The following is a 19,279-nucleotide window of genomic DNA, read 5'->3' on the forward strand; positions in this document are numbered from 1 at the left end:
GGTTAACATTTTGTCTCTTTTAAAATATCTATATCAGGAGTTCCCGTTCTGGCTCAGTGGGTTAAGAACCCGATATAGTGTCCGTGAAGATGCAAGATGGATCCCTGGCCACGATTAGTGGGTTAAGGATCCTGCATTGCTGCAAGTTGCAGCATATGTCTCAGACGTGGCTTGGATCCTGCATTGCTATGGCTGTGGCACAGGCTAGCGCAGCTGCAGCTCCAATTTGACCTCTAGCCTGGGAACTTCTTCTATATGTTGCAGGTGCAGTCATTTTAAAAAATGGACAAAATATCTATATTTCTATATATTGTATACATGGTTCGCTCAGGAGACACTAAAATTTCTTATAAGATATAACCACCACAACAAAAAAAGAGGTAGAAGAGGCTTTCTTTTATCAAGAAAAGCTGAGTTCTGGGGTGAGGGAAAAAGGGATAAGGGAATATCTCAAGGAAAGTAATTTCCTAATTCTTGTACACTTACACTGTGAAAATTAAATACATTGTAAATGATAGGCAAAGAAAACAACCAACCATGTAGCTGATTGCCATGTAGCTAGATCAAATTGAGATGAATTTTCAGTGTGAAATACATACCGATTTTGATGACCTAGCACAAAATAAGGAATATAAAATATCCCCTTAATAGTCCTTTCTATTTACGACACATTAAAATAAGGATATCACAAATATATTACATTAAAAATACATATAAAACTAATTTTATCTGTTTTAATGTGGCTACTGAAAATTTTTAATTATATATGTGGCTCACACTATACTTTGATTGGACAGCACAACTAGAGAGGCTGGAAAAAGAAATGTATGCTTTCCCAAACAGCCTGCTCAGCTGGAGGTAGCCTTACAATAGCCCTGACCAATAAGGCATAAGAAGGCTGCTGGGGACTTTTGTGCAGGCTCTTTTTTTTTGTTTTTAAGGCCACACTTTCAGCATATGGAAATTTCCAGGCTAGGGGTCAAATCAGAGCTTCAGCTGCTGGCCTACACCACAGCCACAGCAATGCCAGATCTGAGGGATGCCTATATACTGCGGCTCATGGCAATGCCGGAGCCTTGCCTGAGTGGGGCCAGGGATGGAATCTGCATCTTCATGGATACAGGTCCAGTTCATTCTTACTGAGCCACAACAGGAACTCCTTTATTTTATTTTATTTTATTTTATTTTATTTGGGGGGGGGCAGGCCTTTGATGTTTCTGATAAAAAGGGCTACTTCTGATTACAAGTAGCTAGTACACTTTTATCAACCTTCCCCCCTTCTTTTTTGCCATTGATGCCAGTAGTTATAGCAGCCATTTTGAGGTGATGAAGAAAAGAAACTGACAGTCCAAGGAGCTAACCATCTCCAACACTGCATTACATTGCACCTTTTCATTTAAGCCACTGCAGTAATTCCCAACAGATACAGGATAAATTAGTCTAATATTTTATAATGGACTATAATTTTAGAAGGGCCATGATGAAAGATAAATTTCAATTATTCATATGACAAACTTTATTAAATATGACAACCTTTGTTGGACAGCCATATATCCAACAAAATGTACAAAAACATTTCCATGTGCTTACTTAAAGAGTTTTGTGTCAGGTTTTAAAAAATTCAAAGACACTAATTTGGGCCTAAGTAAAAATTCACTAATTATGAAATCAATGCAGTGACAGGCAGTCACAAGGAAATAGCTGACTTCTCAAATATACTGTTCAAAAATGGGTACAAATATTCAGCAGAAAGTAATTTATAACAATATTACTATAAAAAAGGAACCAATGTCTCAGCAAAGCCATGGCTCACAACAGGTATTCAATATTTGAGAATGAATGAACAGGCAGGTACCTGTATATTTCTCACCCAGGGTACAATCTCAGCCAGCCATCACATGTGCTTCACATGTGCTGTTATTCAGATATTCAAATGTGACAAAATGGCTGTGCAATACTGAAATGTTTCTTTTAAATTTAGGTATAGTTGATGTTACAATATTGCATAAGTTTCAAGTGTACAATGAAGCTTTTTTAAATACAGTTATAAAAAATACATTAGGTTAACTGATCTTATAAAGAGACTGAACTTGAGCATAAAAGGCTGTTGGGTGGGGGGAGGTATAAATAGATACTTACATTAAAAAATAACTGCAAATGGTAATCAACTATTAGAATGGTAAAGACCTCAAAAAATCCAGTCATCCATAAAAGCAATGAGACCACTGACAAAAAAACAGCAAAATCAACTTTTTCGGAATTCTGAAACTTAAACAAGAGCTTGTAACAATGCAAGAAGCATTAAATCAAGAAAAATGACTGAAATCTTACTTAAGGAGAGTGAGCTTTGGAATGTATTGAATTGCCTTATTTCCTATCCCCTCTCCCCTACTTTGCTATATCCTCATATTAGCCATGAAAATTAGCACACTAAAAGCCAGTAGAAGGGACAAAATAGGTTTGAAACTCCCCCAAATCACCATCTTAGTGAATTATCACTGTTTTGAACTGTCTGACAGCTTCTCAGAAACTGTCACTCACTGAGATTCTCTTTTCAATGACTTGACTTAGAGTTTACACAATGCACACAGTCTTTTTCATTGGCACACAGTGAAAACAACCAGTGGCAACTATCTGATATTTCAGTTGTCCAGAAACTTTCTTCTTAAAAGATGTACATAGTGGGCTGTGAAAACCTCCAACATATTCTTGGAAAGCCAGAAGGATTAAGCCGATGTGTAGGGTTGTGTCCACAGCCAAAAAAAGACCTGAAACAATCTCACACCTCTGGCTGAACCAGAAGCTCTGCAAAAAGCAGGAAGTGAAGGCTAAAAGACAGTAATATATTGCTTGTGAAAACTTCCATGCTGTGGCCCAAAACACACAGAGAGAACGCTGGGAAAGGCTAGGAGACTTATTATTTCAAAGCATTTATGTATATTCCTGTCCAATCATCAACTGGATTGAGCTGAGCAAAGACACCAACGACCACATACAACAATGCAAAGTCTACGGAAAATTTTCAGGAAAAACAGTAAACAAATAACACAAACAATTTTCAGGACACCACACCTTAGAGAAGGGGAATATGATCTCCAGAATTGATACAATGTATTATTTTAAATATCCAGTTTTACCAACACAAAAAGTGAGACATGCAAAGAAACAAAATCATGAAACACACATCTGAATAAAAGAAATTGATAGAAAACTGTTCCTGATAAAACCCAGACTTTGGACTTAGTAGATAAACACTTTAAATGCTGTAAGAGCTAAAGGAAAGCATGTAAAAACTAAAGAGGAGGAGTTCTCATTGTGGCTCAGTGGGTGAAGAACCTGACATAGTGTCTGTGAGGATGTGGGTTTGACCCCTGGCCTCACTCTGTGGGTTAAGGATATGGTACTGCTGCAAACTGCAGCACAGGTCACAGATGTGGCTCAGATCCGGTGTTGCTATGGCTGTAGGGTAGTCCTGCAGCTGCAGCTCAGATTCAACCCCTAGCTCAGGAACTTCCATATGCTGCTGGTGTGGCCTTGTAAAAAAAAAAAGAAAAAAGATAATATGGTGAGAACAATGTCTCACTAAATAGGGATAGTCAACAGGTAGAAATTATAATCAGGAACCAAAATGAAAATTTGAATTGAAAAGGGCAATAGTAAGAATAACTGTGTTCAATAATTATACTAAAATCACTCCAAGTTGTTCTCCAATCACCATGGAATGAAATTACAAATCAGTAACAGACAAAAATTTGGAAAATTCACCAATATGTGAAAATGAAACAATATCCTACTAAATTACCAACAGGTCAAAGACATCACAAGGGATTAGAAAATACACTGAGATGAATGACTACAAAACCGTAACAACAAAAATAATGGGATACAGCAAAACAGGCTGTAGAGGGAAATTTATAACCGCAAATGCATATATTCGAAAAGCAGAATGATCTCAAATCAATAATCTAACCTACTTAAAGACACTAGCAAAATAAGAGGAAAAAAGATAAACCCATACAAAGCAGAAGAAAGGAAATAATAAAGATTCAACAGGAAATAAATACAATAGAGAATAGAAAAATCAGTGAAACCAAAAGTTGATTCCTTGAAAACATCAACAAAACTGACAAATCTTCAGCCACCAAGGTAATCCTATTAAACTATAACTTGAATTATATTATACCTTTGACTCCAAAGCCCCTTGGCCTCCATCACAGGTAGAATAAATCCCAGGTTCTGGTCATGACCCCTGACTACTGGGAGGTAGATAAATCTCTACCACTCTCTGACTATCCACTTCATGACGACTATGAATACCTTCTAGTTAATTCCTCAATCCCAGCAGGTACCCTCAATCCCCAGGGCTTTCTTTACACTTTCCATTTCCTCTGCCTGAGGTGTTCTCCTGATGTTTACATGACTTGTTTCCTTATTTCATCCAGGTCTTTGTTCAAATGCTCTTTTCCAGGAAGGCCTGTCCTGATAACTCTACCTAAAACGGTTTTATTTTCTATTTTCCCACTTACACATTTAAAAATATTATGTCACTTTCTAACATTATATTCTATATTTAAATATTAATTCTCTGTTTTCCTCATTACAATATGAACTTAATGACATTACAGACTAATCTATTTTTCACTGCTATATTCTCACTGGTTGGTGCACTGTAGAAACTCAATAAATACTTGCCAAATAACTGCATGATTTATTCAAGGGTGCATGAATGAATACACTCATCTAAATATGAACACATCTCTAAACCCTGGGTCATCCTGGCTGCCTTCATGACTTGACCATGATGTCACATGACATGTGTCACTCATATCTGTACAGGATAAACAGATACAACACTGTCAGAATACTGACTGGCTTCTGGTGCCAGACTGCAATTTAAATCTCAGCCCTGCCACAGCCTACATGTGACCTTGGAAAAGCCACTTATTGGGTCTCTGCATTATTTTAGTCATTGAAAAATGAAGATAATAACTATACCTACCTGCTAGTGTTGTAAAGGTTAAATGGATTTATATATATGCAGCACATAATAAATACCATAGAAGTGTAAACTATTATTATTGCTATATATAATTTGGAGAAACACGGATAATGACATTTTTTATTTTTAGGGGAAAACATCAATAAATAGGTTTGAGTAATCTATTCATTTTTTTCTGTGCACACTGTTGAGAAGCAGGAGCTAAGAATACCTTACCTCCAAAATTACTCATAGAAAATTATTCTATTAAAAGATAGAAATTCCTTAAGTTGGGCCTAAAAACCATATTACATCAAGAGGTAGTGTCTGTAACACAAAAATATCCATGCAAAAAGCAGAAGCAACACAAAAATTGCTAATATTTTATGGAGAAAACATGCACACAAAGTAAAAGTCAAAACTCAGGAAACAATAAGAAGAGGAAAAATTAAAAACTTATCTTTAAAATTAAACATAAAAGTCTCAGCATACAAAAGAAAAAAATCCTATATTTAAAAAAAAAAAAAAATCTGGAGTTCCCCTTGTGGCTCAGTGGTTAAGGTACCCGGCTAGTATCCCTGAGGATGCAGGTTTAATCCCTGGCCTCACTTAGTGTGTTAAGGATACAGTGTTACCGTTAGTTGTGGTGTAGGTCTCAGGCATGGCTCGGATACCACATGGCTGTGGCTTTGGTGTAGGCCAGCATCTGTAGCTCTGATTCGACCCCTAGCCTGGGAACCTCCATGTGCCATGGGTGCGGTCTTACAAAGATGAAAAGAGAAAAACAAACAAAAAATCTAACAAAATTCAAATAGAAACTATTACTTAGAAGGCTGGTTCCCAATCATACACAACTTCTACTATTTATGCCCTGTGGAGTCCCCTCCTACACTGATTAGGACTGACTTGTGTAACAAACAGGATAGTTAAGGTGGTGGAGGGTGACTTCTTAGGCTAGGCATAAAAACACTGTCCTTCCATCTTTCTCTCTTGGATTACTTCCTCTGAAAGAAGCCATCTGACATATTGTAAAGACACTCAAGCAGCTCTAGGGAGAGGCCTCTTGCCGAAACCATGTGAGTGAGCCATTCTAGAAGTGGGTCCTCCAGCCTCGGTAAAGGCTTTAGTTGACTATAAACCTGGCTGATTGTTTGAGTGCAACTTATGAGAGATCCTATATCAGCAACACCCTGCTTAGCTGCTCCTGAATTCCTGACCCAAAGAAATTATGAGATAATAAATGTTTACTCTTTTAAGCCACTAAGTCCTGAGGTAATTTGTCACTCAGCAATAGACAGCTAATACAGTAAGAAATGAATTCCACATGTCATCCAATCTGAAAACATTTGAAAAGATCATCTAGGTCTGATGGTAGAAGGTATCTTTGCAAAATTAAAAGCAAGCTGCAGACGAGATATGGTCAGTAAAGAAGACTTTTCCAGTTTTCACGTTCAACAGGCACCTACAGATTTGCACAATATTTTTATTAGAAGGCTTACAACCTAAATTTCTGAAGAGCTGAAGAAATACCTGGCCATTCCTAAAAGAGCTTTCAAGCACAGAAGTTACACTCAAGCATACTTACCTAAAGAAACTGGAGTATATATGAGTATCTGACACATTTCTGTCAATACAACTAGCTCTACAGACTATTCTATGTGTTACCCCCAATTAATGCTTATTTCCATATACATTTTAAGCTGGTAAGAAAAATACCTGAGGTTACTTTTTGCAAAAACGACATGACACCGTGACTTGTGACCCATCATTAAGGGTCTAACACCAAAGTCAGTCATGTACAGTATGACCCTGGAGAAGGAATTAGAATCCATACAGTTATTTCCTCCATTTCCAGGTATAAAGATGTAGCTGATATAATTTAACACAGAGACATATAATTAACAGGTCTTAATAAAAAAAATAAAAGCAAATCCAAAGCGTAGGAAGAAAAAATTTTAACCTTTGTAAATCCTTACTTTCAAAACATAGCTTATAGTGTAGGGGTCACCAAAGTCTAAAAGGTCCCTTCTTTGTTAAAGAATTAAAAGACTTTTCATATAATGGAGCTTCTCCACAAAATGGAATGGAACGTCATCTTAAACACAAAACAAAATCTCGTGTTATACAAATAGTGGGGTATATGGGGTTCTTTGACGTTAAACTTTCTCTAAACCTATTTTTGAATGATACTGTTCTTGTTACTTTTACTCTACTTTTAAGAAATTTATTTACGGAGGATATCACAGAATGTGACAGAATGACATGTGGCAGTTTACAACTTTGCCCCCCTCCAACAGAATTAAATAAGTTATCTTCATTAATAAACAGAAAGACGGACTTAGGTAAACTTTGTATTTAGTATTTATGTGTGTGTCTGTGTGTGTGCCCGTGTGTGTATGTACATGTACACACACCTACATACACATATGTGAACATCTATGTCAAAATTATAAACTTATGTTAAAAGTATATAAGTTTACCATATATTATGGGTTTCTCTCAAGATAAAGAAAAGCAAGCAAATAACAGTGCCAAGGAAGAACTATAAAGGTTTGACAATTTCACAGTCTTTGTTTTTAATTAAAAAACAATACTTGTAAATGTGCACAGCTATCCTTTTATAGACACCAATGCAGATTGGGTACCCACAGAACATGACCCATATGTGTGGGCAATGAAAGACATTAGAAAATGAGCATACACTGCTGTTCCTGCCCCAGCAAGGCTCATTAGCACCAATACTGGCACTTGGTATGTTTATAACATCGTAAGAAGGATATTATTTAACCCTTAAAACAGTGGCCTTTTCCTTAAGGAACTACAATGTGGGTTCAAAGTTTATAAAAGCAAGAGAATCAATAAAGATATGATGAGCTGTCACAAGAAGGAAAACAGCTTATTAAAGAACTCAAAAGGGCTGATAATATAATATGTATATTATATTACATATGCATATATGCATACACCCATATATGTAATTATACACATGTTACGCTTTGTGTAAGGGTATGCTGTGTATAACACACACATGCATGCATACACACACACACACACACACACACACACACACACACACAAATGCCTCCAAACTGTATTCTTTAATCCTAAGACAAATAAGGATTTGGGCGAATTAAAAATGTAATAGTAGAAAAATGAGTTAGTCCCACTTCCTTCCCAGGTCCTTGGATTGCCCTCAGATGTGACTGTGGCTGGAAAATGGAGAAAAGAGATGGTGCAACAAACCTGCCCTTCAGGACATTAAGTAAAATTAGAAAAGAAAATGTTCCAAGTCACATCACCTTTGAAAAGATTAATTTTTCTAAAATATACAAATAAAAGGTCCTTCATTCACTGAAAGATTCTATGCAGGCTATTTACTCCTTCTCCACATGATCCCTACCACAGTATAAAAGAATCTCAAGGAAAAAGCTGGCAAGCAGCAAATACAACGTTTTATTATGCTAGGATTTTAAGTGTACATGTCGAAGATCTATTGAAACTGGTTACATAAAAATTTTATGTGTACCAAATAAAAACTATAAGGCTAAGAAAAAACATAAATAAGAAAAAAATATAATGCTTAAGAGGAAAATACCTAAATTGTTAAGTATAGTTAAGTCACACAAAACAGAATGGAAAGGTTAAAGCAATTATTGTATTTTTTTACAAATGCCAACTGAAGATTTAAAATGAAATCAAAGATGACACAAATAGATGGAAAGACATACCATGCTCTTGGATTGGAAGAGTCACTATTATCAAAATGGCTATACTACCCAAGGCCATCTACAGATTCAATGCAATCCCTATCAAATTACCAAGGACATTTTTCACAGAACTAAAACATTTTAAAGTTTGTTTGGAAGCCCAAAAGACCCAGAATAGCCAAGATATCCTGAAAAAGAAAAATGGAGCTGGAGGAAACAGGCTCCCGGACTTCAGACTATACTACAAAGCAACAATCATCAAAACCGTGTGGTACTGGCACAAAGACAGAAATATAGATCAGTGGAACAGGAGAGAAAGCCCAGAACTAAACCCACGCACCTAGAGCCAACTAATAAACGACAAAGGAGGCAAGAATATACAATGGAGAAAAGACAGCCACTTCAATAAGGGGTGCTGGGAAAACTGGACACATGGAAAAGAATGAAATTAGAACACTCCCTAATACCATACACAAAAATAAACTCAAAATGGATTAAAGTCCTAGATATAAGACCAGATACTATAAAACTCTTAAGAGGAAAACATAGGCCAAACACTCTCCAACATAAACAGCAACATTTTCTCAGATCCACCTCTTAGAGTATCGACAATAAAAACAAAAATAAACAATGGGGACTTAATCAAACTTAAAAGTTTCCATGCAGCAAAGGAAACCCCATACAAAACAAAAAGACAACCCACAGAATGGGAGAAAATCTTTGCAAATGAATCGACTGACAAGGGATTCATCTCCGAAATTTATAAACACCTTCTACCACTCAATACCAAAAAAAAAACAACCCCATCCAAAAATGGGCAGAAGATCTAAACAGACAATTCTCCAAAGAAGACATACAGATGGCCAAAAAACACATGGAAAGATATTCAACATCACTCATTATTAGAGAAATGCAAATCAAAACCACTAGGAAGTACCACCTTACACCAGCCAGAATGGCCATCATCAAAAAGGCTATAAACAAGAAGTGCTGAAGAGGATGTGGAGAAAAAGGAACCCTATTACATTGTTGGTGGGATTGTAAATTGGTGCAACCACTGTGGAAAACAGTATGGAGATTCCTCAGAAAACTAAATATAGAACTACCATTTGATCCAGCAATCCCACTCCTGGGCATCTACCCAGAGAAAACCATGACTCGAAAAGACACATGTACTCCAATGTTCATTGCAGCACTATTTTCAATAGCCAAGTCATAGAAACAACCTAAATGTCCATCGACAGAGGAGTGGATCAAGAAGATGTGGTACATATACACAATGGAATATTACTCAGACATTAAAAGGAAAGAAATAACAGCATTTTTAGCAACATGGATAGACCTAGAAATTATCATGCTAAGCGAATTTAGTCAGACAATGAGACACCAACATCAAATGCTATCACTGACATGTGGAGTCTGAAAAAAGGACACAATGAACTTCTTTGCAGAACAGGTACTGACTCACAGACTTTGAAAAACTTATGGTTTCCAAAGGAGACAGTCTGGGGGATGGAGAGATACGCTGTGATTGTGGGATGGGAATCTTATACAATTGGATTATGATGATCATTATACAACTATACATGTAATAAATTCATTGAGTAATAAATAAAATAAAATGAACTGTGGTATATACTGAGAAGTCAAAGATAAAATAGGCATTAAAAATTAAAAATGGGAATTCCTGTTGTGGCTCACAGTTAACAAACCCAACTAGTATCCATGATGATGCAGGTTTGATCCCTAGCCTCACTCAGTGGGTTAAGGAGTCGGAGTTATCCCGAGGTGTGGTTTAGGTCACAGATGTGGTTTGGATCCCACGTTGCTGTGGCTATGGTGTAGGCTGGAAGCTGCAGCTCCAATTGGACCCCTAGCCTGGGAACTTCCATATGCTGCATGTGCAGCCCTGAAAAAGGAAAAAAAAAAAAAAAAAAAAGGAAAAATGAAAATTGAGTACCAACAAAACAATGCTGCCACTAATCAAGGCAATTTTACTACCATCAGGACCATCAGTGAGAAATGACTTGCAGCCACCAGCATTAGTTGCTACTTTACTATAAATGGTTATTATACTGTGTTCTGCCGGCACCTGGACACTTTTCCCAATACTTTAGAGGTTCCACAAGAAGCTAAATGAGCTAGTTCTGGGAGCCTTCCTCTTCTTAGGCAGAGTCAAGCTTCTTTTATTTATTTTATATTTTAGAATGTTGCTTAAGATTGGTCTGAAATAGTAGCTTCCCAATACCTCCCCAAAATGTTTGAATATTTCTATTTCATAATATTATAAAAACTGAGAACTATTTGGATGAAATGAAAATATGTAATTCTTTGGTAAATCAAAAAGAAGAAAACATAAGTGGGTATTACTAATTTCTGACTATCACTACTGCTTCTTTAATATTTAACTATACTTCTAGATGGGTTTTATTCATGTGTATTAAAAAAAGGCACAACTGGAAGAATGCACAGGATTATAAACTACTAGAGGGCAGAACTACAAGTGCCAATTTCATAGCACCCTCAGTGCAGTCCAATGATGACTTTGGTGTTTAGAATATGATACAACTGTTCCCCTGGCCTGGCTCACAGGAGAAAAATAAGTATATGCCTACGCTTTGATGGAGTTCTCACTGTATGTACTATTTTAATGATAGGTTTTTGTCACACTGTGGCACATTTCAAGATGTGTTAGCATGTGCATCTGTATGTTTATTTAAGCATTAGTGCCTAAGAAAGAAAATGCTTCTGAACTCTGAGATACAAATCATTTTCAAATTTCCTAATAAGAGCATGGTACTTATCTTTTGAAAAAAACAGTAAGAACCCTACTGAGGTCGCACAAATAAAGATAACAAAATATGATAAAAATGATACCCGTTTACTTTTAAAATGATGGGTTACAAAAAGCAACCATGTGAAAGAAGACATCATAACTCTGAGAAAATGTGCAAATGCTCTTTTATTTTCATTGTTACTAAAATTTCTCAAAGTTACAAGTTTTCATTTCAGATTACCTGAAATACAGCCTTCAGAGGAGTAAAGTTTTACAACCTGTTACATATTTTCTTCATTTTTAAAGTGCTTTGCATTGAAAATATAAAGACTTTTTGATTCAGTATCCAAAATGCAGTATGTGACTACCTGAATTTTAAAATAATTCATTATCATGCTCCATCATAAGTGTAACTGGATCACCACGCTGTACAGTAGGAAAAAAAATTGTATTGGGGAAACAACAATTAAAAAAAAATAAATAAAAAAAGGATACAATGAACTTCTTTGCAGAACAGAAACTGACTCACAGACTTTGAAAAACTTAGTTACCAGAGGAGACATGTTTGGTGGGGAGGGATGAGCTGGGGGTCTGGGATGAAACTGGGTTGTGATGATCGTTATACAACTATATATATAATAAAATTCATTGAGTTAAAAAATAATAACTTATTTTATACAATTAAAAAAGGTTTTAAAAAGTAAAAGAAAAAAAAAAGATATCCTCCAAAATGAAATTTAGTACTAGAGAATTTAGGAGAATCATACCTCATCAGTGTTATAGATAATCTGGAGTCCTGAGGAAATCATTTCCACAAGGTAAAGGAGATAGAGTGACACTGTATTTATCTGAAAACAAACAACATTAAAATGTTAAAGGAAAGAACAAAAATACTATGTTATAAAATTAAATGTAAAAGCTAAAATTACAAGTCATTTGCTCTAGTAATGACATATAAAAATTATTTCCTTTCCTATGTAAAATACAGGAGTTGTGGATTTAGTTCATAATCATAATAAAATCTCAGCTTTGTATGTAAAACTCTAAAATCCTTAAGTTCATTCTGATGGTTATTAACAGCTGATTAGAGACTGTACTTTATAACATTCACTTTATAAGTGTATTTTTAAACCCTGGATCTAAGTATTTCTACCTTGAAACAGTTTTAACCCTCAGGCAGCCATGCAATGTCAATCCATCTCAAGTGTATGTAAATGAAAAAATTATTTGGCAAGTAAGACAGAAGGACTCTGCCGGTACTCCATAAACAATAGGCAGTGCATCTTGAAAACACTCTTATTTTCAGAGAATACAGAATTTATGTAAGCAACCGCTGGAACACAGTAATTTTAATCAATGGTATAGCATATTAATTTAAAATATACTTATAAACAAATAAGATTTTTTATGAGTTCCTTTTTTAGCTTATTACCTTAAAGATTAAGATTGCATGACCTAAACAAAAAAAAGATAATAATGGCCACTTACATCAAAAATAAAGATCCTCACAGAATTCTGAATGAGATATGCAAATTTTCTCAAGAAAACACCCAGTGAAAGATAAATACAAGAACATAGACAAACCTTAAAAACATTACGCTAAACGAAAGAAGCCAGCCATAAAAGACCATCTGTTATAGGATTCCACTTATGTAAAATGTACAAAATAGGCCTATTCATACAGATGGAAAGGTAGACTGTTGACTGCCCAGGGTGGGGGTTCTTTGAAGGAGATAGGGGGTGACTGCTAACGGGTGCAGGGTTTCTTTATGGGTTATGAAAACATTCTGAAATTGACTGTGATGGTAGTTGCACAGCTTTGCAAATATATTAAAAACCACTGAATGGTACACTTTACATTGGCAAATTGTATATTATGTGAATTACATCTCAATAAAGTTGTTATCTAATAAACAAATAAGTGAGAAGCAGTGCAAACTTTTCATTTAGCCAGGAAACAGCTAACTTGAATCAAAAACAAAGAGAAAGCAAGATGTAATTTTCTCATTGTGTTAATTCTAACTCAGAAGACTCTTGCCCACTAATAGCCTTGGTGGCTTTTGTTTCCTTGACTCTCCTCCAATCCTTTCTGAGTAACTGACAGAGGGCTGGGGCAGAAAATTAGTTGTGCCCTAGATGCCTCAGACAAAGCAGCCCTGTGTTGCCAGGCCCTGCCAGTGCTGGTAGCTCTCCCAGAAACCAGGAATAGTATCCTGGATGGCTCCTGATTTCCTAGCACTCAAAATCCAGTGGGTGTCACGGTCTTGTTAAGGTCCAAGTGGACCACATAAAAAGATAAAGGATTCCAGTTAGGTTTTTCAGACCGACATCAACTCGAGTGACCTTTCTCAGAACACAGTAGAGAACTTCATGCCATTGACAGGGTCACCCAGGTGTTTTCTTACAGCACTGACACTGGCCTGTCGGAAACGACTTGGAAGAAATTTGATTCCTACTGACAATCACTTATAGCAAAACCTCAAAGAGCTCTCTGCTCTGACTGTTAGGGTGCTTTGGCGAGAAAAAATCGGTAAGTGGCAAATAGAACACAGACTGCCAAATAACAGGCTGAACAGCATTTATTTGAAACTTACTCTGTGTCAGGGACTGAGCTTAAATTCCAAGACACAAGAATAAATGAGCTATTATCTTCTGAAAACCCTATGTCAATAGTAAACATGTTTGTCAAAGCAAAACCTAATTATGTGATAATTATAAGAAGTTGAGCAGCTACATATTCATGTATCACTAAACCTCTAAGAAACTGGTTACAAATAAGCATAAGATTTTCTGCTGCATAAACATGGGGAAACTGCATTTTATGTGTTTGGAGGAGTCATACTAAAGTTAAGACATTTCAGATTTCTAGAGAGAGAGAGGAACTATAAAAAGGAGATACTCTTATTTTAGTAAGGAATATATGAATAATAAGTATTCTATCCTAAAGACTGCAAAACCAAATGATAGGCAGGAAGAAAATCTATTAAAGATAAATAGTATATGATACAAGTACGATATTTGTAACTTAGAAACAAGGCAAAGGATGTCCTGCTCAAAGGAGTATACTGCTGTGAGAGGAAAAACAGTGAAAACATAAAGTCCTATAGTATATTCTTAGCATATAAAATTTATATATAAAATTATTATAGTATGTAAGATGAAATTTATAGTATGTAAGATGAAATTTATACACTCACAGAAATGCCTTCTGGAATTACATTTTAGTGGTATGTTTCTAGCTTTATTGAAGGCTGATACATTAAAAATGAACTGCTGGGTAACAAAAACTTCTGATTTGCTGTTATATCACTGCCAATTGTCTTTTATTCTCTAGTTCCTAAGTACTGGAATTCTTTTAAATTTGATAACAAGTACAAGCTTTTGTCACTGAAAGAGCTGTAGGATTCCTTCTTCTAGACAGTAACAATATTATAATCCAGCCAGCTGCCCTTTTTTCCTTTTGGACCAAGAACTCAAGTCACATTTAATATTCAATCACAATAACTAATTCAATGCTGGTGGGATTTCTTCATTATATGGTTAATTTTCTATTTCTATTGTGAATAATTTATGAAATCTACTATTTAAAAACTGTAAACAGCCTCAAATCATCTATGATGTAGAGTATAAATGGCGAAGAAAATTTGGTATCTTCTCGTTTTACCTGAAGATGACCATATTCCTCATAGGAGAGGATCTCATCTCCTGTGTGCACATTGAAAACAGAGTGAAGACATGTGGTCGGGCGTGGATCCTGCTTAAACTGCTGGACCTAAAATCAAGTATAAAACTTAAACAATGCTAGTAATTCACATTCTCATCCAACATTAGAGATTATAAATTATCTTTCATGAAACTTGTTAATGAGGAAAGCAACAGCTTATAGATGGGGGAACAGAGCAAAGCAGAAATGTTACTTTTTCTAAAGAAAAACAGATAAAACTTGTAACTATTACAATAGAGTTAACATGATTGTTGAACACTTAGCTGATATTTCACAAACATAGCAACTCAAGTGTAATAGAGAACTTGTTAATGTAGTACCAGTGGCTTTTGCAATGTTTTGCATCTTATTTTAGAGTCAAAATAATGGTTTGCTTTGTGTGACAGGATTCCAGGGACTGTATCCCACTGTCCTGGAATTTGGAAATGCTTACATGACACTCAACAAAAGAGCATTTCAAGCTTCACTCTAATTCAGTAAGTGTTCAAACCTTCAAATGCTATTTCTTTCTCCAAGGATCACAAATTGTAACCTATGCTCTTGTCAATGTGTTTTCATTTCTTTCGCCACATATGTTCTCATTACTAAGACACCAATTTCAAGATAATACAGGCCATACATTTACTTATTAAATGGACATAAAATTTAACCATTTAAAAATACTAAGTAATTATTAAGTGACAAAAAGACAAACCCCAAGGATAAATGGATATTAATTCAACTTGGCAAACATTTACAAGATACCAGTTATATGCCAAGTAGTACTGCAGTAGTCCCTTGAAGTCTGAGATGAATAGGAACAGAGAATGAATAGAATGACACACAGCTCTACGGAAAGCCAATGACTTTGTTCTTTGACAAAACATAAATGATGACAGTATCTGGGTGTTCATGATCTTGCCTTGTTTCACTTGGCTAAGGAACCACAAAGAACCATATTCTCTTCTCCAACTTCAAATTTCTTCTCATCTTAAAATCTTATCTCAAAAAAAAAAAAAATCTTCTTTTATAAAGTCCCTCTTGAACCCCAACTAAAATTCCTTCCTCTGGATTCACACATCAAGGTGCTTATCCTGGGAGTTCCCGTCATGGCTCAGCAGTAATGAACCTGACTAGCATACACGAGGACGTGGGTTCGATTCCTGGCCCTGCTCAATGGCTTAATGATTCAGCACTGCTGTGAGCTGTGGAATAGCTACAGCTCCAATTCAACCCATAGCCTGGGAACTTCTATATGCTTTGGGTGTGGCCCTAAAAAGACAAAAAAAAAAAAAGTGCTTATCCTCCAGCCTTTTATTTCTATAGTTGTCTGTGTGTTCCACTATATTATAAGCTTTTACAAGTTACATTATCCAGTATGTAGTCACTAGCCACATGTAATTATACTACAATTATATAAATTTAGAAACTCAGTCCTTCAGTCAAGTCACACTGGCCATACACCAAGTACTCAATAGCCGCATGGGACTAATGGCTTCTGTATTGTTCAACATAGTAACAGAGAACATTAGCATCACAGAAAATTTACTGGACAGTGCTCCTCAAGATGTACTCCTCAAGAGCCCTACACAGATAAGCCCTCCTACAGCTGAAGTCAACAAAATGAAAGTTAGGACCTATCGATGGATAAGCGGAAATGAGAGAATGGGGGTAAAGGAAGGGATCTAAGTCCTCACCTATGCAGTGACCAAGCCATCCAGCGTTACCGCAGAGAAGGTGAGAAGGCTACCCCTTCTCACTGTCTGTACTGCTGGCAAGTCTCAGACCACACAAACAGAAATCAACTTGGCCACTCCTTTCACAGTACCATGACTATTATCTTCAACTACTGAACATTATTCTGGGCTCTTAGATAAAAATATGGCTATATTAAAATAAAACACATTCTGCCCACTTGATAAGGATCTAAATGGATAATCTTTTATCAGTTTCATAAAGTGACTGCTGCAATTGACAAGGCAGTGTTTGTCATTTGTCTTCAAGACACACAAGTACCCAGCATGAGAATTTATAATTTAATCAATCACTGTATCAGAGGAAAAGCAAGTACTAAATAAAGTTGCTCAAATAAGGCATTATATAATTATACTTTGAGTCTTAAAGCTGTTAAAAGACAAATAATTTAAAATCTCAGGAAAAAAAAAGACTGAAACTATCAGCTTTGAAAATTAATGGGGCATATTGTATGTAAATTATAGGAAAAAAGTACTCTTGAAAGCAATTAAAATCAAGGGGACATTAATTAGTATTTTATATGATGTCCAGCATTTTGAAATTAAAAATAATGATTAAAGTAAATGTTTCTATATTAAAAAAGTCTAGAATAATGTTTTATCTTCTTGTATTTTATTTAAACTTTTTCTGAAATCTTTAATCATTGTGAATAAGCAACTTATCATTCAGGAAAAGGTGAATGAGTACTTTGTCATCCATTCTTAATTTATAGATTAAAATATGCATTTAGGCAGGAAAACTCATCTCATAATGGAATCCTAGAAGAATAAATTTTATAAAATTTTAATGCTTTCTCATGAATTAGAAACTACTTAGTAGCATTTTAAACAAAGTTAAAATATCTCCTTTAGGTAGTATTATTAGAAAATCTATCAGGAAGCATGTTTTATGATGACAAGCAAAAAAAGCGGAGAGCCTTAGATTTTCTAAGTCATTATTTTACTTCAAAAGATGAGCCTTAAGGTCAAGGAGCCCATGAACACTACAGACAAGCTACATTTTGGTTTGCCCAAAGAAAGACCAAAAGTTATATATTTCATATTTAAGAATATGGGAAATCTCTACTGCTATGGAATCAAGAAGAAAAGGGTGAGTACCAATACAAGGTGAAGGTATAGAGTTCCCGCTTGTGGAGCAATGGGATTGGCAGTGTTTTGGGAACCCTGGGACACAGGTCTGATCCTCAGTCCAGCACAGTGGGTTAAAGATCTGGCATTGCCACAGCTGCAGCTTAGGTCTCAAATGAGACTCGTTTCTGACCCCTGGCCTGGGAACTGCATATTCCACTAGGAGGCACTGAGCTGGCTGCATGGGTCAGTCTCACTGAGTCATATGTGGAATACAGTAATATGCTCCATTCCTACTCCAAAAGGTTATGCGGAGTCAAGAAAAATTATAAAAATGAAAATGTTTTAAAATTTGTAAAATCCTCCATTTTATATGCAGAAATAGCTAATTCTAATGTGATCTATACCTTCTTACAATTCACACTTATTTTAATGGTCTACCATCATATCTACATAAGGCAAAAAATGCTAATCCTTTATAATTTAAGGAATTAAAGAAAGCTCAAGTCACATTCAAGTTGTTTTCAAAAGAAAACACAATTATAAGCATTGAGAACTTTGTCTAGATACTCATGTTGCAACAGAAGAAAGGCTGGGGGAAAAATGTAATTGTAATGTATACATGTAAGGATAACCTGACCCCCTTGCTGTACAGTGGGAAAATAAAAAAAAAAAAAAAAGAAAACACAATTATGAACACTTGTTAGTAAAGCTGAATAATATTTAGAAAGGGACACTAACAACTGGTTAAACAAGCCACAAATAAAAAAATTCATATTACATCATTTCCTTCCTTTTGATAAATAATTCTAACTTAAGTCTGTCAGCCTGGCTAGCAAACTCATGAAATTCACAGCTCTCACAATATTTCCTTGAGAGAAAAGTTGAATCCATAGACATTAAGCATTCATGAAATGATAAACGGGAAATAAACAGTAAACTTCTCACACTTAGGAAAAAATAAATGTAATCACAATTACTTCAATAAATATGACATAGTAGTTTAATCCAAGTATATTAATATGACATACGCTTTATTTCAAGCATTGAAAAATCTTCATAATAATGACTCGCAAAGTCAAATCTCAGTAGTCAAATGACAGGTTTTTAACATATCTCTACTGTGAATAAATTTACTTTTTCTACCACCTAACGCTTTTTTTGTTGCCATATTCTGGTGACAGAATTAAGCGATTTTTCCATTTTGACTTCAGGTACAGGCCTTAAAAAAGATGCTATCACAGAAACTAACTATAATATTCACATGATAGAGATATACCAAATATTAAGTGA

The 19,279-nt window shown here is 35.5% G+C and overlaps 1 protein-coding gene across 5 annotated transcripts in view; it reads right to left on the bottom strand.

Annotated features, from left to right (window-relative positions):
* The window catches only part of PHKB (phosphorylase kinase regulatory subunit beta), a 201,029-nt gene that overhangs the window by 146,211 nt on the left and 35,539 nt on the right, over positions 1–19,279 (bottom strand). For all 5 annotated transcript variants that reach the window (XM_047789954.1, XM_047789952.1, XM_047789950.1 and 2 more), the window contains 2 exons: positions 15,126–15,233; positions 12,229–12,309 (listed from right to left, as the gene is read on the bottom strand). In XM_047789954.1, the coding sequence (XP_047645910.1) occupies positions 12,229–12,309; positions 15,126–15,233 (189 nt within the window). The remainder of the gene's footprint in view (positions 1–12,228; positions 12,310–15,125; positions 15,234–19,279) is intronic.

Source organism: Phacochoerus africanus, chromosome 8 (genome assembly GCF_016906955.1).
Source record: "Phacochoerus africanus isolate WHEZ1 chromosome 8, ROS_Pafr_v1, whole genome shotgun sequence".
Lineage (NCBI taxonomy): Eukaryota > Metazoa > Chordata > Mammalia > Artiodactyla > Suidae > Phacochoerus > Phacochoerus africanus.